This window comes from Canis lupus, chromosome 29, assembly GCF_003254725.2.
Source record: "Canis lupus dingo isolate Sandy chromosome 29, ASM325472v2, whole genome shotgun sequence".
Classification (NCBI taxonomy): Eukaryota; Metazoa; Chordata; class Mammalia; order Carnivora; family Canidae; genus Canis; species Canis lupus.
The window spans coordinates 7,190,514-7,215,530 of NC_064271.1; the positions used below are offsets into that span (position 1 = coordinate 7,190,514).

Here is a 25,017-nt window from a genome sequence, read left to right on the forward strand (position 1 = left end):
AGAAAGGAAGAGATAAGTGGAGTTATATGTTGTTAACAAAGTTAACATATCTTTTTTTTTTTTTTTCAAAGTTAACATATCTTAATGGAGTTAAGTCAGCATTAACTCAGGTAAACCATAGTTAAACATGCATATTCATTCCTTAGGGTAACTAGTGAGAAAAAAAACCTCAAAAAATATTCAAAAAGTTAATAAAGGAATTAATATGATACACTAAAAAGTATTTAACACAAAAAAGGCAGTTATAGAAGGAAGAGAGGGAAGAAAATTATATAAGACATAGAAACATACAAAAATGGTAGATAGAAAGCCAGTCTCATCAAGAAATACATTAAATATTAATGAACTAGATGCTTTATTAATAGTCAAGAAATTATTAAACTGGATAAAAGAGCAAGATTCAACTATAATCTGTCTACAAAAGACACTTTTGAGGTACACACTTATAAAAAGTACATTAGTTTTCTATTGTTTTGTAACAAATTACTACAAAATTGGCATCTTACAGTGATATCCATTTATTTTCTGAGCTCTGTGAGTCAAGAGTCTGGAAACAGCGGAGTTCCCTGCTCAGAATTTCACAAAGCTGCAGTCAACATGACAGTGGGGCTCATTTTCATCTGGAGGTTTGACTGGGGAAAGATGGCATCCAAACTCATTAAAGTTGTTGGCAGAATTCATTTCCTTGCTATAGTATGACTGATGGCTCATCTCTTGCTGGCAGTCAGCTGAAAGTTGCCCTTAAGTCCTAGAGGCAGTGTGAAATCCCCCACCATGTGGTCCTCACCCACAATCTCTCACAACTTGGTGACTTAATTCTTTAAAGCCAGCAACAGAATGTTTTTCCTACTCCCTCTTTTAAGGACTTTCACCTGATTATTTCATGGTTACCCTTTTAAAACCATGAATCAACTGATTAGAGACCTTAATTATGTCTCCAAAATCCCTTTGCCCTTGCTTCTTGTTGTAACATAACCAAGCCACAAGAATAACATCCCATCAGATTCAAAACACCCCCTCACTCAAGGGCAGGACATGTATATCATGAAACAGAAATCTTTCAAGCATTTTCTAAAAAGTTCTTCTTACTACCTCAAAGAAGGAAATTGAGTTAGTATTTCAAAGTCTTCCCACAAATAAAAGAACAGGTCCTAATAGATTCTCTGGGGATGTTTGAGAAAGAAATAATGCCAATTCTACACAAAAACTCAAAAAACTATAACATTTGGAACTGAATTCTACCAATTCAGTATTTTCTAATATTAAAACCAGACCCAAATATCACAAGAAAACTATAGAATATGTGACATGAATATAGACACAAACTCCTTCACAAAATATTAGCAAAATTAGAGACAATGATTAAGTGAGGATTGCTTTAGGAAAGGAAGACTGGCCACATGGACATTTCAATGTATGCAGAAAAAGTCTTTGTTAATATCCAATACTCAATCCAAATAAAGCTTCTGTGCATACCTTAATAATATGGTACCCTCTTTGATTTTCTGGTTTTGACAATGTACTATGATTCTATAAAATATTACAATTGAAGGAAATTTGATGTAGGATGAACAAGAATTCTGTGTATTGTTTTTGGAACTTACTATGAGTCTTAACCTTCCCCAAAATAAGAAGTTAGTTTTTTAAAAATCCAGCAACCATTCACAATAAAAACTATTAAGGAACTAGGAATAGAAGGAATTTTCTCAATCTAATAAGTGCATAGCTGACATCATACTTAATAGTGAAAATTTGAATACTTTTCACCTATGATAAGGAACAAGACAAAGATGTCTACTCTAGGATGTCCACTTCTATTCAACATTGTACTAGCCAGTACAGTCAGGCAAGCAAAATAAAGGTATACAGATTGGAAACAAAAATTAAAATTATTCATTCACAGATGACATGATCCTTACATAGAAAGTCCTTTAAAAGTCTACCAAGAAAATCTATTTAAACTGGTAAGTGAATTTAGCAAGATCACAGGATACAAGCTACATATACAAAAGTCAATTGAATGGGAAATCTCCGTACCTTTCACTCAGATCTTCCTGTAAAACTAAAACTGCTCTAAAATATAAAGTTGATTTTTTTAAAAATCAATTGTATTTCTAGATACTAGTAGCAACAATATCAAAATGATACTAAGAAAATAATTCAATTTATAATTAGATTGAAAAATAAAATATTTATGATTAAATTTAACAAAATAAGAGCAATATATGTAGACTAAAAACTACAAAACATTGTTCAGAGAAAGTTAATGAAGATCTAAATGAAAAAAGACATGCCACATTATTGCATTAGAAGACATTATTGATATTATAGCAGTTCTCCCCTAGATTTTGTATGTATAGTTTCAACTCAATTCCTATTAAAATTCCAGCAGGCATTTTTCAGAGATATTGATAAACTGACCCTAAAATTTATATGGAAATGCAAGACTATTTTTAATAAAGAAATACAAATTTGTTTAATGTGCATTAACCTATTTTAAAACTAATCATAAAGGTTTACTAATAATCTAGAGAGAGTAATAATATTGGAGTAACAGACATAAAGATCAATGAAACAAAATATAGAGTCCAGAAATAAACTCTCATCATTATAGTCAACAGGATTTTGACAAAAAGGCCAAGACAATTCAAAGGGAAAAGGAGAATAATTTCAGCAAACAATGCTGAAACAATTGGATATTCATGAGGGAAAAGAATAAATATAGATCTTTGGCTCACATTAGACACAAAAACTAATTCAAAATAGAACATAGACCTAAATAGAAGAGTTAAAACTATAAAACTTCTAGAAGAAAATATAGGAGAAAATCTTTCTGACCTTGATTTAGGCAAAAATTTATCCAATGTGTGTGATATCAAAAATCTGATCTATAAAAGAAAAAAATTGCAAAGTGAATTTCATTTAAAAATTTAAAAAGTTTTGCTCCTCAGAAACAACTTTAGGAAAATGAAAAAAGAAGCATAGGCTGAAATAAAGTATTTGAAAAGTATGTATCTGTTAAAGAACTTGTTTCTGGAATATATAAATAACTTACAACTTACTAGGATGATCCATTTTTTTAATGAACAAATGATTTGAATACACATTTCATCAAAAAAAGTATGAATTGCTAATTGCCACATGAAAAGATCCTCAACATCCTTAATACAGAAATGCAAATTAAAACCACATACCAGTAGAATGGCTGCATTAAAAAAGATCAGCAATTGCAGGTATTGACATGAATGTGAAGAAACTTAGAAACCTTATATGTTCCTAGTGGTGATGTAAAATGGTTCAGTCACTTTGGAAAACAGTTTGGTGGTTTCGTGAAAAGTTGAATATATACTTAACATATGACCCAGCAATTCCATTCCCAGGTATTTTCTCAAGAGAAGTGGAAATATATGTCCACACAAATTATCAACCAACGAAGCATAAACAAAATATAGCATATTGAGACTTGAATACTATTTATCAATACAAACGGAAAAACTACTGAGAGATATGAACTTCAAAAATACTGTAAATAGGCTCAGCCGTTTACCGCTGCAGCCTTCAGCTCAGGGCCTGATCCTGGAGACCTGGATCGAGTCCCATGTCAGGCTCCCTACACGGAGCCTGCTTCTCCCTCTGCCTGTGTCTCTGCCTCTCTCTTTCTGTGTCTCTCATGAATAAATAAATAAAATCTTTTAAAAAAATACTGTAAATAAAAGAAGTCATACACAATTATATGTGTATTTAGTTCCATTTATACGAAAATTCTAGAGAAGACAAAATCATAGAAACAGAGAGCTAATCAGTGGTTGCCTAAGGCTGGCAGTGGGAGTGAGGATTGCTGCCAACAGGCACAAGAGAATATTTTGGGGTGAACAAGTGTTCTTAAATTAGATTATGGTGACAATTGCACAACTGTATAAATTCACTCAAAGTCATTGAACTGTGTGCTTAAAATGAATGGATATTAATGATATTAAATCATACATTAATAAGGCTGTTTTAAAAACCAATAGATATTTGTCAAAAAAATAAAAATCAAAGATGAATTTCTTGGCCCACTAATCTTACTACTCATATAATCAGTTACCACTTTGGTTTATATTCCTCCAAATAATCATGATATACCAGAATGTGTTTAATCGATCAACTATTGTTAGATTTTTTTTAGCTTATTTCTAATCTTCCACCAATAAATAATGCTATAGTAAACATCCTTATACATATATTTTTGTTTGAGTGCCTGATTATTACCTCAGAATAAATTCCCAGTTAGACTTACTCAAAGTATGTGTTATTTTTCTATTGCTGTGGAACAAATTACCATGAACTTCTCAGCTTTAAACAATGCACATTTATTATCTCACAGATTCTAAGGGTCAGACATCTGGCAGGGCTTTGCTGCATTTTCTTTTTGGCACCTCAGCTGGCTGCATTCAAGGTGTCAACCAAGACCACAAACTTGTCTGGGGCTCATGGTTCTTTCTAAGCTCAATGGTGTTGACAGATTTCAGTTCCTTGTGGTTGAAGGTCTGTTCCTCAGCTCTGAAATAACCTACCATTCTCTGCCATGTGGCCAACTTCACAACATGATAGTTTGCTCCTTCAGCCCAACAGAAGGGCATCTGCTGATGCTTCTTGTCATTCACCTTTGGACTCTTTAAAAAGACTCATCTGAATAGGTCAGGCCCATTGAGGATAATCTCTCATTTGGTTAACTCAAAGTCAAGTGATTAGCAACCTTCATTATATCTGTAAAGTCTCTTCACTTTGGTCATATATTGTAATCTAAACACAGGAGTTCTGTCCCATTGAGTTCACAGATATATAAAATGGAAAGGAATAAAATTGGAGGCTCTTAGAAGCCTGCCCTTCACAAAAAGTTTGCATATTTGTTAAGATTATGGTTCAAATTGCCACATTTTCTGAAGAACATTTATACCCCCACCAAATGAAAGCTAGCTTCCCTAGGGCTAGATATTATAATTTTTATCTTTGCCAAAGACAGGCAAATATTGCTGGATTAGGATCACTGGATAGGGGTTTGGCAATGAGAGGATAAGTTTTTCATCAATGTGAAGATTATAATTGTCTGAGGTGCCTGGGAGGCTCTGTTGGTTAAGTGTCCAACTCTTGATTTCGGCTCAGGTCATGATCTCAGGGTCATGAGATCGAGTGCCCTGTCAGGCTCTGCACTGGGCATGAGGCCTGCTTAATATTCTCTCTCTCTCTCCCTTTGCCTCTGTCCCTCCCCACTCCACCTGCACTATCTCTCTCTCTCAAAAAAATATTATAATGGTCTTTGGCAATTTTTACTTCTCCTTTGCAAAACATCTGTCCATTTATTTGTTTTCCTCTAAGGTAACTTTCTTTCTTTTTTGTTCCAAGTTTTTATTTAAATTCCAGTTAGTTAACACACAGTGTAATATTAGTTTCAGGAATAGAATTTAGTGATTCATTACTTAATATAACACCCACTGCTCATTAAAAGTGCCCTCATTTTTTTTATTTTTTAAAGATTTTCATTTATTTGTTTGAAAAGAGAGAGTGAGCGAGAGCAAGAGAGAGCATGAGTGGAGGGAGGGGCAGAAAAGAGACCCAATGCTGGGCTCAATCCCAGGACTCCAGGATCATGACCTGGACTGAAGGCAGATGCTTAACCAACCTAGCCACCCAAGTGCCCATAAGTGCTCTCCTTAAAACCCATCACTCATTTAATCCATTCCCCTCCCCACCTCCCTCCATCAACTGTCAGTTTGTTCTCTATAGTTGAGTCTTCCATGATTTGCCTCTTTTTCCCCCTCTACATCTGTTTTGTTTCTTAAATTCCACATATGAGTAAAATCATATGGTATTTGTCTTTTTCAGACTGACTTATTTCACTTAGCATAATACTCTCTAGCTCTATCCATATCATTACAAATGGCAGGATTTCATTTTCTGATGGCTGAGTAATATTCATATATATATATATATATATATATATATATATAAACTTTCTGATACTTTTTGCTTTGAAATCTCATTTTAAATATTAAGAATATTAATTATTAATGGTACATATAGCAAGCATTTTCTTTTGATATATTTTCCTTTTAACTTGGTTATAGTGCCTTGCACCATGAGAAAAACATTATCAAAATCAGACCTACTAACCTTTATAGTTTCTTTTCTTTGTTTTTTATACCCTGAAATGTTTTCCTGAGCATTTTATTTCTAAGAAAGGAGTCAGATGGGATCTCCAGTTTCCATCTCAGATGACAGAGACTCTATAACTAGGGGAATATATACCAGGACGAAGTTTCTAATAATTCAACTTCCAGTGGTCTTCTAATTGTTATGTAAACCAATTCTTAACCTAAAGTGTCCAGTGTTCAGCCAGAAAAATGATTGTATCATTTCTTGGCCAGGGAAATCTACACATTGGTCTGTTATTGGTTCAGGACATCAGAGGTCAGCTCCATTTTTGTTTTTTTCATTTCTTATCTTTGGGCTATCAAATTACAGCTTGGAGTATTTAAAAACAAGCAAGGATATGTACTCAGCTTTCTTCTAAATCATTTAATTTTAGTATTTAACAGAATTAGTCTCTAAGCACTAATTCTGTTATCCTTAATATCTCCATTTCAATCTGGGGCCTAAAACTAGTCTTGGTTTTTAAAAATATAAAACATTTTGGATAACCAAGAGAACATGTCTTTCAGGCAAGATCACTTCTCCATGCTGCATGAAAACAGTCATGATGAAATACTTGGTTGGCTGAAACACAATCTGTATGATTTATCTGTTAAAAACTAGCCTCAAGTCCCTCCTTTATTTATAGATGAGTAAACCATAATGGAAGGATATAAGTTCCTTAAGCCTTCCTTGAAATTTCAGGGATTAATCTCTTTATCTTAAATACGAATATTAAACTAGCAGATCTCTGAGGTTCTGCTCAAATAGAACATTTGCATTCTACTTGACATTTGATTCAAGGTTTTCTACTTACATTCTTTCTTTGGCCCTTTCAAACTCCCAGTCCTAAGTATGCCTTGAGGTTCTTCCTCTTTTAATTTTTGGATTCCTATTATACATTCATATAAAATACCCTATTATCATTTCAAAGTCAATATATCCAAACCAAACCCTTGCCATCCCTCTCAAACTTTTCAGTTTCCATATTCTTGGGATTTGTTCCACGCTCCTTGAAGGCATGAAATAAGGGTCACGTTTTATCATCTTTCTCTCTCTCCATATTTAATCAATACCCAAGGCCAGAATATTTGTCCACTGCAGTATTTGTCTCCTTAACCTTCTTTCAATTTTTATCAACATATTAGTTCAGGCTCCTAGAATGTCATTTCAGAACTCAATGTTGAAAATTCTTTATCTTCTTTATCACTTTTGATATGATTATTACAAAACACTATAGCCATGTTGACATTCCCATCATTCCCTTTTTGTCTGATGAATTAAGAACAAACTACAGAGCCTGGAAATGAAGCCCTCTCTGCAATCTACACAGCCTTGCTTTCCAAACTTTTCTTCATCTCCCCATCTCCAACCACCCTCTGCCTCCACCCTGGCCAGCTTATGTCCAGTGTCTTAGTCATCCAGAATACTTGCTGTTTCCTGAACACATCTTATATTTTGCTTATTTCCTTACCTTTTTAGTTTGATTTTGAATTCTTATTTTCAGTGTTTAAAGGTTTCTGCAGGGTGACTGGGTGACAGACACTGAGGGAGGCACTTGATGGGATGAGCACTGGGTGTTATGCTATATGTTGGCAAATTGAACTCCAATAAAAATAAAATAAAATAAAATAAAAAATAAATAAAAGTTTCTGCAGATGTTTGGGATATCCATTTTAGCTAAAACAAGAAAAAATAATAATTACTAACTTCAAATCTTTATTTCCATTCAAAAACTCAATTATTTCTTTTCCTTGGGGCCAAAAAAATATGTTACAAATCAGTGAACTACAATACAAGTTTAAAATAAAAGCAGACATTAGCGGTTGAGTGTGTTAGAGGTAGGTGAACTCTTGAGAGTACTCTTCAACCATAACCCACCCACCCCACTCCCAGCTGGTAAAGGTCAGAGGAGGCAACAGATTATTGAAACCACATAGCTACTCAGGAACAAATCTTGGACCAAAATTTAAAAGTTTTCTAAAGCTCAAGGAACTATCAAAAACTTTTTTTCCATAGGACCTAGCCCCTCATTTTCTCAACAAAGAGGTATTTAGTGCCTGCAGTGTGTCATATGCTGGTCCTAGGAACACATAAGTGATAAATGGCCCTGCTTTCTGGGAACACAGTCTAGGAAGAGGAGATGCATGTGGACAAGTAAATGCAATAAAAGGTGATAGATGCTGTGATAGAAATTGTACATTGTTACCACTAAAAGAAGGAGGTAGTCAGCTCTACTTGCTATGACAGGGAAAAGCACAAGGAATTCATAGATAAGGTAACCCCTTGGGTTCAAAATAAAAAGATCTGATTGCCAAGTAGACCAGCAAGTTACCAAACAACTGAAGGCACAAAAGGAGGAATTAGGTAAAAGCATTTGAGGAAAACACACACAATTTAGAGAGTCTAGAAGCTAAGGTACAAGACACAGCATATCAAAATTAAAATTGGAAAGCTAGGCAAGCTCCAAACTGTGAAGGGACTAGTGTGCCTTGCAACAGAGTTTGGAATGAGAATTACTATTGTTACTACCATTATTATTGTAGGTTACCAACTTCTTATTATAATTAATGGGTTCTAGTCATTGATCACTTGCTATGATCACTGTAATAGTTTACATTGACAGACAAAGAAACTGATAATCAAAGATGAATTCACATGCCTAAAGCAATATAGCTATTAAGTATTAGAGCCAATATTTGATCAGGTCCACCTGATTTCAGGTTGAACATGAATTACATTGTAATTTATCTTTAGTCTATGGACCATATGAAACCCTTAGAATATTTTAAATGAAGAAGAAATATGAATGGATTCTTGCCTTGGAATAGAGTTGCACCATTCAATATAGTATCCACTAGCCACATTGAAAATCAAATAATAATTTAACGTAAAAGGTCAGTCCATCAGTTGCAGTAGCCACAAAACAAGTGCCCAGTAGCCTCGTGTGACTAAAGGCTACTATATTGGACAGCACAGAATTAACATTTCTATTATCGCAGAAAGTTCTCTTGGACAGCACTGGCTAAAGGATGCACTGGAGTCTTATGGGATGGGGAAAGGAGCATAGAGAGACAAGTGAGAGAGTATTAGAGGAAAAAATAAGGCTGTCAGAGTAGAGACTTAAGCCATTGATTTCCAGAGTGTGATTTGCCCTTTCCTACCCACTCAACCAGCAGTATCAAATCACCCATGATCACTGAAGTGTGCAGACCACTGATTTAGAGGAAAGGACAGGTTTGTAAAACATGGTGCAGAAATACAAGCAACTTTGGCCAAATGTGGAGTACGCAGAGGAAGAATGAATCTGGGATAACTCCAGGTGGGTTAGTGAGTATAGAAGGATAAACATATTCAAGAGCAAGACAACAAGTTTGAGTTCCTGAGAAACACTCAAGTATTGTGATCCTATTAGAAGTGTCAGTCTAGGGCAGCCCCGGTGGCGCAGCAATTTAGCGCCGCCTGCAACCCCGGGGCGTGATCCTGGAGACCATGGATCGAGTCCCGCGTCAGGCTCTCTGCATGGAGCCTGCTTCTCCCTCTGCCTGTGTCTCTGCCTCTCATTCTCTCTCTGTGTCTCTATAAATAAATAAATAAAATCTTTTAAAAAAAAAGTGTCAGTCTAGATATCAGGAGAAAATTCTGAAATAGAAATACAGATTTAGAGTTGTCAGAATTCAGGAGGTTGATTAGCCAGGAATCCATTGGATAGATAGCTCCCAATTCTTTTCTCTACACAAATGATATTTCTATGAGTGTCTACAAATACTAAGGGGTGTGCCTAGATTTAGAAGCAATTCTCTATACCCTGGTTCCTTTTTCTCTTATTCAGGGAGGCATCTCAAATGCAAATTTGACCAGATGGTATAAATATGTTCTAGTCTTAAAAGCAACTAATTAACTTACATTGTGGTTCTGTTACTAGTTCATACAACTCATCAAACAAGATAGCATGTAATTTGAAGTGTGTACAGGGAAAAGAGGGTAGTTGGAAGGGCTGACATCCAACTCTCTGATCCTGGAGACTGGGCTGCAGCAGAGGAACTAGCCAGAGGGGAGGAGCAGTGGTCAGAGAGGTAACAGGATCCTGTCTTGCCCATTAAGAGAGGAGGTCAGCCAAGGTAACGTGAAGAACACTCATATTCCAGCGAGACCGAAGGACTTTGCTCCTAGGCATTCATAACGGAGCATTTCACAGTCATTTTGGTAGAGCAACTGTCGACAATTTGATTTGGCCAATCAACTAAGAAGATCAAAGGGGTTCAAGACAAAATAGGAAGTGAAGAAGTGGAGGCAGCAAGGATAGATTTCTGCTTTGTACTGTTTGTTAGTTACAAGAGAGTCACTTTACATTCTCAATACCTTACAGAGACTTTAGTGAAACAACTCTTCTAATTTTTATGCTTTCCCTCCCAAGACCCTGGCATAAATATGGCATAAAAGGACCAGAATGCTAAAAATAAAATCTTCCACCTGTTGATAGTGATCTTTTGATCCTAGATCATGACTGAGTTCACCTTAATCATCTAAACCTAGGATGAGTCCTTTTCTAGGATTCTTCTTATCCTTTCTAGTCTTGCATGGTCTGCCCCACATATTCTAAAAACATAGAATCCTAAATCCTCAGAGTAAATATAGCTTAAACTTTAAAGCTAGGGCCTTCTGTACAAAAATACCATTTGTCTGTTCCTTGCAACTGACCTGGCCTGAATTAATCCTCACAGCCATCTTGGGAAGTAGGTAGGAAAGTATTTTTATGCTTATTTTTGCAGATGAAAACTGAGGTTCTATGACTTGTCTAATATCTCCCTCATAATAAATCAAAAGTGACAATCCTTTTTCATTTTATGAATGTATTCATTCCACATTTTTCCATGAAGGATTCCAGGTAGGTGTGTCGGAAAAACAAGAGTAGAACGTCAAGACAAGATGATAAAAGAACATAGATACTTAGTTGTTAAATCTCTACGTAATTGGCATAGCTGAGCTTTAAATTTAGCTCTAAGATTTTTGGCAACCAAACAAGAAGGCAGACACTGTCAATTATCCAATTCCTATTTTCTTTTTCTTTTTTTTTTTTTTTTAGAAGCACACTACAATAGTTAATTTTATTTGTTCAAGGCTCATATTGCAAGCATTAAACCAAGCATGGGCTTTGATTCTGTGAGCCCAGATTCACATATTTAGAAAGATAAAAGCAAACTGTGATCCATGTATATGGATGAAAAACTAAAGGCTCACAGTTAATCACATCATGGTTTTAAATTTCTACAGCCTAGAAGCCAGAAATCACATATCTTTTAGGTCTTTCTGGATGTCCCACAAGGTATCTGCACTTTTCTTGAGCTGGGCAACCTCATTATCCTTCAGCTTCTGATTGATCACACTGGTTAAGCCCCGAGCGTTCAGGATACATGGAAGACTCAGGAAGACTTCACTCTTAATACCGTACATGCCCTTCACCATTGTTGACACTGGATGAATCCTGGAGAGATTTTTCAACATGGATTCAATGAGATCAGCCACACTTAATCCAATAGCCCAGTTGGTATATTCTTTTAGCTTGATGACTTCATAGGCACTTTCAACCACTTCCTTCCAATTTTCACTGTCGTTGTCTGTTCCCATTTCTGGATTCAGTTCCTGAAGAGAAACACCTGCCACATTCACTCCACTCCACACAGCCACACTTGAGTCACCATGTTCTCCCAAAATCCATCCATGGCAGCTGCTGGGATGAATGCGAAGTTTTTCAGCCATAAGATAGTGAAATCTAGCAGAATCCAGATTACACCCACTTCCAATCACACGGTGCTTGGGTAGTCCACTTAGTTTCCAGGTAACATATGTAAGAATATCCACTGGGTTGGAAACAACAATTATGATACAATCAGGACTGTACTTGACTATCTGAGGAATAATGAATTTGAAGACATTAACATTCCTTTGCACCAGATTGAGGTGGCTCTTTCCCTCCTGCTGGCGGACTCCTGCTGTCACCACCATAATCTTAGAATTGGCAGTCACAGAGTAATCATTATCTGCCACAATTTTAGGTGTCTGTAGAAATAAGCATCCATGCTGTAGATCCATCATTTCTCCTTTGAGTTTATCTTCTAAAACATCCACAAGGGCAAGTTCATCAGCCAGAGACTTTCCCAGAATGCTGATGGCACATGCCATACCAACTTGTCCAACACCCACTATAGTGATCTTATTGTTTGGGATCGCAGCCTCTTCTGCAACTGGTGCAATCAATTTTTCCTTAAGAGTTGCCATTGTGCCCCAAGACCAGCAGCTAGCTGTAAGGGTCGCACAAAGGAGACCAGGTTAGCTGCGTGTCAATTCCTATTTTCTTAAAGGAGTTAAGTGTGCCAGTTTCTCAGAGGAACCAAAACACCTCCTTACCTGAGTTCTGAAAGAAACTTCAGATCCACATCCACACAAAGAGAGCATTTCTAGAAACAAAAGTAGTGAAACATTCATACGGTGACTTCTAACGATTTCCTTCAGTAAAACTTCATTTAAATCATTAAGTTAAAAACTGACTTTTCAACACAAGCACACATATTAATTTGCTGATTACTGATATGGAGAGTTACCACAAAGATACAGAACCTTACATCGGTTTCAATTTTCATAGTTGTGGCTAAATGCTATGCACTAATTAGCACATATTAGTGGAACATGCTCTCTCCTTATTAGAGCTAAAAATCAGGTAGGCTTGCTAAGTATCCACACACTTGTATACATACTATACACACATACACACACACTCTCCCATTTGATAAGAAAAGTTCTTTTTCAGAATAATTAACTAAAGCATTCTTGGGTTTTTAGGAAATGCTAACTGGCTTAAGTGAAATGTCATCTATTATTCTAAGATGTTTCTGGAATAACTATACATTGAAGTGACTAGAATAAAGGCAATTTTTTTCACATTTAAGTTATAATTAGAGCAGATGTTGAATAACCATTTCCCCTGACTCTCAGGTACTAATGATCACTAACATTTTTAATTAATCACAAATCCCTCCTGTAAGCTAATAAGGCTACACCAAAATGGCCTCTGCCTTCTCACAAGGTGCCAAATGAGCCATGTATCTAATGCTGTATTCGTATATCTCATTAGGTAATCTATAATAGATATCCAGTCACTGCATTACCATAGAGCTCCCAGGCCATACTTGTTCTTCTCAAACTGAAGACATGTATGCAGAAAACCAGTCTGTTAAAATGCATTTAATGAACACCTGCTGGCCTCAGAGCTCTGAGCAAGGCACTGGTCCAGAATATTAAGGAAAGAAACCATTCTCCTTTCCATCTTCAAGCAGTTTAAAATCTGGGTGAGGATACTAAACATACACACAAGTTATGCAACTAAAGACAATAATCTAAGAACCATAAATACATGTGAAATAATATAGTACACAATCAGTAATACTGAACAGTACACAGATACCAAAATAGGAGGTATGGATGATGAGCACTGATAGAGAAAGATTAATGTAGTGGCCTTTGTTCCCACTAGCTGATACAAAAGTAATATAAAATGGCACCTAGAAGCAGAGAGCAATATTAAATAGAAAACTAGCCATGCTGTATCTCATGCTCCTGGGATGTAGGCAGGTGAGCCAAATTATTGTATGTGCAGAGAAATTCCATGCCAGAAAATATAAATTGTCTTATTTCACATCAATGATGCATTAATGAGCTCTGTTTTGATTCAGAGTGATAAAAAAAAAAAAAAGCAGATTCCAGCAGCAGTTTTGGATATCCTGATTATGCGTCTATGAGCCTGGGAAACTGCATTTTCACAAGTCGCCCAGGATAGAGCGAGTTCAAAGGCTGCAGAGCAAAGGTGAGCCTCTAAGACCAGCCCATGTGTGGACGTAGGGGGTGTTAGTAACAGGGCTCAACGTGTTCCCGACCACCACTAATGAGCTGTACATAAGAAGGGGTAGGAACTCTAGAATGATCCAAAGTGTCAAAGTGCCACTAAGAACAAGAAACTGATAGCAATTTAACTGATGAAATTTCATGTTAGAAATTGTAAACACATGTACAAACCTACATAGAAAAGAACTATTCTGTGATACATTTACTAACCAGTAGATTTGACTGGATGATTATATGTTGGGATTCGTAAAAAATTATTTAATTAAATTCTTTGAACTTAGAAAGGAGTGTAATATAAATTCAAAGGGTTACAACAAAATGGAATTATTTGTGTTAAATTTGCTACCTAGTAATTTTCATTGAATGAGTTTTGGGTTTCTGAAAAAATAATTGTGTATTCTTTATTATTTAACAGGCCTCAATTAGATGTATTTGTTCCCTCAGATTAAATACTGCAATAATATTCTGTGAAACCTTGTGGATGCTGTTATTAATTATAAATTTTAAAAAACATTTGCAGATATGAGATCTTCTTACCCCAGGCATTTTGCAAATCAATCATTATTAGCCCTGTTCAAAAGAAACTCAAAGCACATGAGGAATTTACTCAAATTCTCTGAGCAAATGAATATAAGTAGGAATTGACTAGAGTCGTTTCTTCAGATGGCAGTAGACATTCATCACACATCCTCAAGGCATGGTATTTTGTATTGCTTGGGAGAAAATTGGATATATGGTCAGGAACCAAACTCTGAACACTAGTCTGGTGACTCTTTAGGGTATCTCTTTTCCCCTCAAATAATCACGCTTTATTATATTTCTATAATTTCAACCTACAATTATTTCCTAAACTAAGCAATAGAATAGCCTTTTTTTTTAATTTTTATTTATTTATGATAGTCACAGAGAGAGAGAGAGAGAGGCAGAGACATAGGCAGAGGGAAAAGCAGGCTCCATGCACCGGGAGCCTGATGTGGGATTCGATCCCGGGTCTCCAGGATTGCGCCCTGGGCCAAAGGCAGGCGCCAAACCGCTGCGCCACCCAGGGATCCCAATAGAATAGCCTTAAAATGACTTTGTAACCAATGTTTAGGAAGCTGGAAAAAAAAAAAAAGAACAAAAAAATCCTGATCATCAAAGAATTCTAAATTCAATGTAATATTGAGAGTGGTATGGCACATTAAGCTAGCCTGGAGTTAGGGTTTCTGTTACAAGCAACAATGAGAAGTGAAATTGTGACATTGAACCCATGGAGGAGGATTTAAAAGCCAAGCTGACCTGCTCACTCGTGCATGGTCAGTGGAGGCTAAATTCAAACATCTAGAAGCAAAACAAGACACTTAAAAAATGGGACAAAGGTGAAGTCTCTTGGGAAATTTTTAAAAATACATTAACTGAATTTCTGAACAAGGGGCAGACTTTCAGAGCAAGTCAGAAATTCCCAATCAGAGGAAAGCCCGGCATCAAGTAAGGGTGGGGTGAGACTCTTAGAGAAGTAGCGTAGGTGCATTTGGAGCACATCACTTGAGCAACCAGAAAATGAAACAGACTAATTGGCATCCGAGAGGTAGAAAATCTAGAAAATCGAAATCAATGTACTTAGGGGAATGGACAATGTGGGAAAAAACTCTAGGAAGTAGTATAAGTGTTGATCATTGCAGGGTGGGGGTGGGAGATAAAATATTGAGAGAAATTACACATACTGGAATTGAATAAGCAATTCTAGAAATGTGGCTGCAAAGAGAATGGAAATAGCATATTGGCAAGGCAGAAAAATCAAGTGAAGAGTTTTTTTTTTTTTTTTTATTAAAAGTGTTTTTAAAAACACAAATAGGAGAGACCTGGCAAGTGTGTTGGCAGAAGGAAAAACATCTGGAAGGAAAGAAATTGAAGGTAGTTGTGAGAGAGAGGATGATGCAATTAAAAACATGACAAAACAGCACTTGTGGGAAGGAATACATGAACCTTACAGTCAAGGGTACATCCTCCAGAGGGATGGAAAGAAGAGAAGCTGGGAGGTCACTTGTAATAAGGAGGATGGAAAACCAAGGTTTCTTGGACCTCTTTCCTCACTGCCTGGGAACAAGGGCACAAGGAGAGGAAAGTTCAGGACATTGGTCTTCACAGTGGGGTCATAGGAACCTGGGAAGCACAGGCATGGAATGGATTTCCCAGTCTTCCACTTCCTGGAGACTGGTGGCAGAAAGCCCGGGGGGGTGGGCACATCTTGCTGTTCTCTCTTCACCGCTGCCCCCAGCCCTCCCTCCCTCCCTCCACTTTCTCAAAAACAGGCAAATCTCTCATCCATCCCATACATTGCCTGGATGTACAAGTCTCAGGAGCACAACACAAAGAAAAAACTCAATAGCTCCTTTCATTAAGTAACTAGGTACTCATTCTTTTCCAATAAAATGTTTGCTTAATAAATATTTTTCAAACTGCCATATATTTATGATGTTTTGAGCAACTCTATACTTATAATAATTTTTCCACCACCCAGTCAAAAAGGAATGTTTTAACATAAATCTTGTAGTCACAGCAAATAAAAATAAATAAATTAAATATATATGCATTTTGTTGTAGAGAAATCTGGCAGAGTGATAACACTGAGCCTAAAAGTACACTGAGACAAAATGTGGGGGAAGCAGAACAGAATATGAACTCAAGAAATAAAAGGAATAATGTAAAAATCTCTGTCTGTTAAAAAAAAAACCTCTGTGTGTTTTTCAAATGGGTAATGCCAGGTGTCAAATTACCATAGTGTTTCTATTACACTGGATTCATTTAAAGGAACGATGCAACACTTTTATTTTAAAGTGTCGATATTAAAATAAACCAGAAAGTACATACTTGTTAACTATTTAAATCTTTGCTGAAAACCTGTGTATGTCCATTTTTAAATGTATAAGGATGTACGTAGATTTCCAAAATTATTTTAGGGTGTACTCCAGTTTAGAAGATCACTGTGCTCTTCTGGGGAAATGAATAGACATGAAATGATGGGATTGATAAGCAGGAATGTGTGCCCCATTGAAGTTAACACGAATATGTGGTCAACTGGGTTGGCCAAGTTCCAGCATTTTCTTTGGCAATGATCTGTGGCCCAGAAGCAGAAATGAAGAATGAAAACAGCAGTGACAGAAAATTGGACAGAGCAGGATGCTTAATAAGGCCTTGAATATTAACAAAAAGAGTTAAAATAGCTGACCACGGTACCTAAATTGGACAGAGAAGTAAGTGAGACCAGAAGCAGGTTACTGAACAGTATAAGTTGATTGTGTCCCAATAGCTTTGTGTCCCAAAAGCTGCAACATGGTTGTAGAAAGAAAAATGCTGAGTGGCATGCCAATTCCAAGTTTTTGCAAGCAGAGCAGTAGAGTGTAATAATAAGCCATTGCTTTCTGGTAATTATAAGGAGGTAGAGATTTTCATACCAACAATGTGAAGGAACCATAAGGCTAAAGGCAGTGACAAAAGGCCACCACGGATATCAAAATATATTAAAATGGCTACAGATGCTGTCAGGAAACAAGGTATAGAGGAAGAACATAAGCTGATGTGAAGAGGTGGGCTGGTATTGAACAGGATGTCATAGCAGCAAAGTTAGGGAAAGGATGCTGTAATTGAACAGTACGGACTTTCAGAACCAAAGAGTTCCAGAAGTGACACGGGGGCTTGTATAGAAGATGCAAAATCTCACACTCTACATCAGTTGTGCAGAAATGGAACTTTATTTTCCACATCTTAACTTGCTCGAGAGCGGATTTCCTTTGAGGGAAACAGAAAAAGGAAGCAACAAATCTTTACTCCACTTTTTCATTGCAACTCCGGTCCTGCTATTCTACAAGTTGGCCTATTTGGGATAATTATTAGGTCAGATTCAGGATTCTCCCGGTGTGTGTGGGGGGGGGGGAGATTCTAGGGTTAATACTTAGCATTGTCCAGCTGTCAAAAAAGCCATCTGTCTGGGTGGTTCTTTAAAGCATCTCCTTCTGCTTCACCTCTAAGAATTTGCTATTAATTGATCCAAGCCAGGAGCCTGGTGATTCAGGCAGACTCCCATCCAGAGGCCAAAGAACTGATGATACAAATAGGTCTCATCACCACACAGCCGTGTGTGCTCCACCGTGGCTAGCCTGGGACATGCATGATCTCTTTCCCCAGATTTAGACAAAAGGCAAAGCATTAAACCCTTTTGGGTGTCTGGGGATGTCCGAGGATGGGGGGTGGGGGTCTTTCTTCCTATATGCTGCCTTACTACATGCTACATTTTCCCTCTTTGTGGTTTAAAATCTATGATTAGTCCAGCAGGTTTTGGCTCAGGATCATCTAAGGCAAAGCTCCTTGGGAATCCAAATTAAACCATTTTTCTCACTTACCATCTTGGAACTAAAATCAGATTTCCCAAACCCTATTTGGAAATCCAAAGCCAAGAATCTCCTGGTATAAAGCCTAACTTCTCCCCAGAGAACAGTGCATATAGAAAGCTTTTGCTTCCCGAATGGCAGAGAGCAGAAAATTTGTCCCGGAATGCCACGGAAACGGGAGCCTTTTCCGGTCTCTGAATGCAGTCCTGCTAGTTTTGAAGAGGAGGTCTCCCAGGGAGACGGTGACGGGGATTGCAGTGTCTCTAGTGGGGACTAAATTGCCATCTAGGCATATGAGGAGACGATAAGATCCTAATGAAAGATTAAGCCTATTCTCCTAGGCTGGATGTCCAAAGGAGGCCTGTCTACATGGACCTCCAAAGGGGACACAACTTCAACAAGCACAGAATTGAACTCAGTTTTCTTCCGATACCATGTCTTCAGTACCAAAAGTGTGACTTAGGAAAGAAACCATTAATGAAGTGAACTTCATTAACATTAAAAACCTTAGTTCTGTGAAACGCAGTGTCAAGAGAATGAGAAAAGAAGCCACAGATGGGGAGAAAATATTTACAAAAGATGCACCTAATAATGGATTGTTATCTAAAATATACCAAGAACTCTTAAAACTCAATAATAAGAAAACAAGAAGCCTGATCAAAAAATAGGCAAAAGACATTAACAAACACTTCCCCAAGGAAGAAGGCCAACATCCAGAACACTGACAACACCAAATGCCACAGCAACAGGCATCCTCATTCATTGTTGATGGGAATGCAAAAGGGTACAGTTTGGCAATTTCTCACAAAACTCAACATTCTTACCATACAAGCCAGCAATTACACTCCTTGATATTTATCCAAATGAGCTGAAGACTTACATTCACACAAAAACTTGCACACAAATGTTTACATCAGCTTTATTCAAAATTGTCAAGGCATTGGAAGCAACCAGGATGTCTTTTGGTAGGTGAATGGATAAACAAACTATGGTACATCACACAATGGAATATTATTCCGTGTTTACAAGAAATTAGCTATTAAGCCATGAAAAGATGCAGAGGAACTTTTAAATGCATATTACTAAGTGAAGGAAGCCAGTCTGAAAAGGCTACACACTGTATGATTCCAACTCTATGATGCTCAGGAAAAGGCAAAACTAGGGAAACAGTCAAAAGATCAGTGGTTGCAGGGTTGGGGAGAAGGAGACATGAATAGGTGGAGCACAGATGGTTGCACAGAGGCAATGTAACTGCTGTGTCTGATACTACAGTGATGGCTACACATTTGTCCAAACTCACAGAATATGCAACACCAGGAGTGAACCCCAACGTAAACTATGGGCTTTGGGTAATAAATCATCAGTGTAAGTTTATGGATTGTAATAAATGTCCTGCTGCGTGCGGTGTGGGATGTTGATGGTGGGGGGCAAGAGGGGTACTGCACTTGTGAGGACAGGGGGTATGATGGGAAATCTCTGTACCTTCTCTCAATGTTTTTGTGAACCTAAAACTGCTCCAAAAAATAAAGCTTATTAATTTTTTTAAATCTGTCTACTTCAATTATTACCCGTCTCAGTGAATGCATCATTGTCTGATCAGTTTCCCAGGCCAAACATATAGGCAATGTACTTGATTCCTCTCTCATTCTTAACAGCAAATTAATCACCAAGGGCACTGGTTCATTCTCGGTATCTCTGGAATCTATCACTTTCTCTCCATCCTTCTGCATTTATTCTAATTAATTTGTACTCATTCACTTCCTTGGATTGCCACACCATCTCCTTAAATGTTCTTGTTCTACTTTAATCCACTCTCCATAGTAAGTCTTTCCGAAACATGAACCCAATCACATCACAGGTCTACTCAAAACCCTTTAACAGCTCCTCATTTATCTCAAGGTAAAGCCCAAACAGCATGGTGTATTATACTCTGTGTAATTGCTAATGCACTCCCCTGGCCTCAGGGCTCTCTCTCCTACAATCTATGCCCTGGCCACACTGAACCTCTCTCAGGTCATTAACACTCTGATTTCTGGGTTTCCCCACAAGTTATCCCCTAATTTCAGTACATTCTCCCAGGACCCTCCTTACTTATTTGTCCCTTTTTATCTTTGGAGTATCAACTTTGTCATGTTTCTCTCTAAGAACCCTTCCCCAGATCATTCAGTTCCAGTTAGGCAATGGAGGCATTATTCCTTATGCCCTGGAAGCACCACTTTTGCCCACAGAGGTAATTCCCATTTGTTCTTATCATCAGCTTGCCCCCTAGGTCCTCCTCATCAGCTGGCAAGCCTGTGAGGGTGAGAGTTGACATCAATCTTGTGTGCTATTAGCACCTAACCCACTGTCTTGCTCAAAACAGAAGTCCAATGCTTGTTAAGTAAAAAAATCAATCAACCAATGGAGGGAAGTGCCTAAAGAAGGTAATGCACAGCCCCTTCTTGCCCTGGGGGAGCGAGGAGGGAAGGCCAAGAGAAGAATTGGAACCTACCAAACTGGATGTTGAAGAAAGAACTGGGAAAAGGCTGCATGGAGTTAAGAAACCAAACAGTGACACTGAAAGGTTGAGTACTCATCTAGTTCATTAAACACAAATAATAATGCCCACACAAGGATTAGCATAAGCACACAATTGGTTTACTTAGTATGAAGAAAATGGGTTCTAGAGGCATCACCAGACAGAGCTGAAAAGGGTGTTCAAGAGGAGAGGAAGGGAAAGTCTAGACTCCCCCGAGCCAAGGGAAAACCTTACCCTCCAAAGTTCTCCCCAATTCTGTGCAGCACCCCCCCTTTTATCCTTCCAGGTGGGTGGGGCACGCTGATGCTCATAGCTGACAAGACAATCTGAACAAAGCTGAGAAGCTTTCACAGAAAATAGGATTAGAGAGTATGTCTGCACCCATTTAACCTACGGAAGATTGCCTTCGCATGGTGAAGCAAGACAGCCAGGACAGAGCAAGCCAGCCAAGCAACTTATGATATATTAGTTAAAGCTGTGAGAAATATTTCTTTTCCCATTGGTTACAGACCTGGAAGCTCTTTTACCTGTGCTTTCTCTCCTATTGGATGGCCAGCCAACCCCTTGGACACAGGGCAGGGGTTGATTGCTGCCATGGTCCCAGATACTGGGCAGAAAGAAGCACCAGGCTATAAAAAACAACCCACCGTCCTGGCCTGGAATGGGTGCCATGTCACCTTCGAGTAGTCAAGCTGAGAAAACAGGTCAGAGCTTGTGAGAGGCTGCATAGGGGAAAAAGGAAATGGCCTATTTTCTAGCTGTACACAAACCCGTCTGGCTGGGGAGATCCATGCCAAGCTGGCCTGAATGGAGAGAAGCCGCATTTTTGGTAACCCTCAGACTGCCTGTCACACCCCATTTCATCAAGATAAGTGGCCTCGGCTCTCCCTAATCCCAACCCTGCCAGCTCAGAATCCTGGGCCCTTTCCTTTGTCCACTGTTTTTCAATAATCCTGCCTCTGGGAGGTAGAACAGGGGTAACTAACCTGAAGTCACGACTCAGGAATATAATCTTATCACATGGTTTGTAACATGTAAGTAAATAATATTAAAAAGTCACGTGAAACAAGTTAGTACTACAAACCTATTAGAATGGCCAAAATCCAGAAGTCTGACAACACCAAATGCTGACAAAGATGCGGAGCAGCGGGAACTCTCATTAATTGCTGAAGGAATGCAAAATAGTACAGGTGCTTTGGACAATGGTTTGGCAGTTTATTACAAAGCAAAACATAGTCTTATCAAATGATCCAGCAATCACGCTTCTAGGCATTTACCCAAATGGATTGAAAACTTATGTCTACACAAAAACCTGCACACAAATGCGTAGAGCAGCTCTATTCAGAATTGCTAAAACTCAGAAGCAACCAAGACATCCTTCAGTAGATGAATGGATAAACTGTGGTGCATCCAGACAATGGAATATTATTTAGTGCTAAAAAGAAATGAACTATCAGACAATGAGAAAATGTGGAGGAACCTTAAATGCTTATCACTAAGTGAACGAAGCCAACCTGAAAATTCTGCATGCTGTTTAATTCCAACCATATGACATATGGAAAAGACAAAATTGTGGACACAGTGTAAAGACCAGTGGTTGCCAGGGGCAAGGGGCAGGGATGAATAGGCATTTTAGAGCAATGCAAGTATTCTGACACTGTAATGGTGGACACATATCATTATATATTTGTCACAACTCACAGAGTGTACAACACTGCAAGTGAACCATATTGTAAACTATGAACTTTAGTTAATAATAATGTATCAGTATCGACTCATCAATTGTAACAGATGTCCATATCACCCCCAAGATGCTAATAACAAGGGAAACTTGGAGTGGGGGTGTTTATGGAAACTCCCTGTACTTTCCACTCAATTTTTCTACAAACTTAAAACTGCTCAAAAAGATCAAATCTATTCATTTTTTTTAAAGATATCTTAACAGTAAAAGCACCACCCTCTAAAAAGGTACTTAGTGACTTTTCCACAAAGAAGGTTCAAGTACTTAGTGTATCTATTAAGTACGTTTTTAATAAAAACATGGAGAGGGGCGCCTGGGTGGCTCAATCAGTTAAGTGTCGGATTCTTGATTTCGGGTCAGATCATGATCTCAGGATCATGAGATCGCACCCGGTGTCGGGCTCCATGCTCAATGCGAGTCTGCTTAAGATTCTGCCCCTTTCCCACTGCCCCTCCCCCCACCCTTCTCTCTCTCTCAAAAAAACAAAACAAAACAAAACCAAAAAACCATGGAGATATTTTTTGCAAAATAAAAAACCATGAAGTTATGTTTAAAAATAAAACCAGGGGGGATCCCTGGGTGGCTTAGCGGTTTAGCGCCTGCCTGCCTTTGGTCTAGGGCGTGGTCCTGGAGTCCCGGGATCGAGTCCCACGTCGGGCTCCTGGCATGGAGCCTGCTTCTCCCAATGCCTGTGTCTCTGCCTCTCTCTCCCCGCCCCCCTCTCTCTTTATTATGAATATCTAAATTTAAAAAAAAATTCTTTAAAACTAAAACCAGGACTTTACCTCATCATAGAGCTATCCAAAACGCGGACGACCTTTCTCAGTATCTTGTGTGGTTAGTAGGTGCCGTTATCTTCAAGTTTTGCCAATAAGATGTAATTAGCGGTGGTGCATGTCCTTAAAGGGAAGGGGAATGCCCTTCCCTGTCCTTTTCCTAGTCCTTTCTGTTGGTGGCATACATTCTAGACAGCCGAACTAGAAGAGCCATCTCGCACCACAACACGGAAAGATGACAGGAAATCACAACAGAAGCAGCTTTGGGGTTTGATGCTCTTGGAGCTGTCATGCTCCAAGATTTAGGTGGGGATTGCCCACATTCACTTGAGTAAGCAACAGATTCTTGAACCACTGTTTTTGTTTTTATTTTGCCATTTGCAGCTAACTTTATCTTAATTAAACCTTTATTAGGCTAAAGAAATTACCCCTTTCCTCTTAGTTTGCTTAGTTTTGTTTTTAACATGACTGAGTAATGAAGATTCCAGAATGCTTTTTCCTACATTGATTGAGATGGCCATAATTCTGTCTCCATTACAAGGTTCTTTCCTCCTCCCCTATTATATCTATTTATCTTGTGATTAGTTTCTCACCAGGATAGGAAGATTGATTTTATTCTTCTACAACATAAATTAGAATGGTATGTTTCCTGCCTAATTATAACTATTTTGAAAGCTGGATGAGAATAAACTGATTAACGGACACATAACCCTAAGTACTCTCAACTTAGGATGAATTTCTTTAAATTGATTTGCCCATGTAATTATAAACTTTAAAGAAATAAAAATAAAACCAGGAGTGAACAGATGAAATCTTGGTTCTTCATATCGTGTCACTTTAGGTGAATCAGTTAACCTCTCTAAACCTTAAACTGCTATGTTTTCTTAAAAGAAAAAAAAAGAGGGATCCCTGGGGGGCGCAGCGGTTTAGCACCTGCCTTTGGCCCAGGGCGCGATCCTGGAGACCCGGGATCGAATCCCACGTCGGGCTCCCGGTGTATGGAGCCTGCTTCTCCCTCTGCCTGTGTCTCTGCCTCTCTCTCTCTCTCTCTCTCTCTCTGTGTGTGTGTGACTATCATAAATAAATAAAAATTAAAAAAAAAGAAAAGAAAAGGAAAGGAAAAAAAAAAAAGAAAAACGATTATACACCAAATATTTAAAAACAGGCCTACACATTCTATATATTTAATTTCTTATGTATTTCATTAATCTGGCATATTCACAACTTTTCAAATAATTTCTGGCAATATATCCCTTTTAAATACAATAACCCACATTATTTTATTTTTTAAGATTTTTAAATTTTTAAATTTATTTTAGAGAGAGAAAGTGTATGCGCATGTACTCAACAGCAAGCAAGCAGGGCTGGGGGAGTGGGGAGCAGAGGGAGAGTGACAAGCAGACTCCCTGCTGACTGTAGAGCCCAATATGAGGCTCAGTCTTAGGGCCCTGAGATCACAACCTGAGCCAAAATCAAAACTTGATGCTTAACCAACCGACTAAGCCACCCAGGCACCCCTAACCTGTTATTTTAAATTGCATAAAT

At 38.0% G+C, this 25,017-nt stretch overlaps 2 protein-coding genes across 3 annotated transcripts in view; one reads left to right on the plus strand and one right to left on the minus strand.

Annotated features, from left to right (window-relative positions):
- The window catches only part of XKR4 (XK related 4), a 440,987-nt gene that overhangs the window by 365,320 nt on the left and 50,650 nt on the right, over window positions 1-25,017 (plus strand). The gene's annotated exons all lie outside the window — the stretch shown is intronic.
- On the minus strand, window positions 11,266-12,450 carry LOC112678459 (L-lactate dehydrogenase B chain-like). Its single transcript, XM_025477751.3, has one exon. It carries the CDS (start codon window positions 12,448-12,450, stop codon window positions 11,461-11,463), a length of 990 nt encoding a protein of 329 aa, XP_025333536.1. The 3' UTR covers window positions 11,266-11,460.

Bases quoted from the DNA above. Each gene is read 5' to 3' on its own strand.
- LOC112678459 (XM_025477751.3), bottom strand. From the start codon at position 12,450: ATGGCAACTCTTAAGGAAAAATTGATTGCACCAGTTGCAGAAGAGGCT.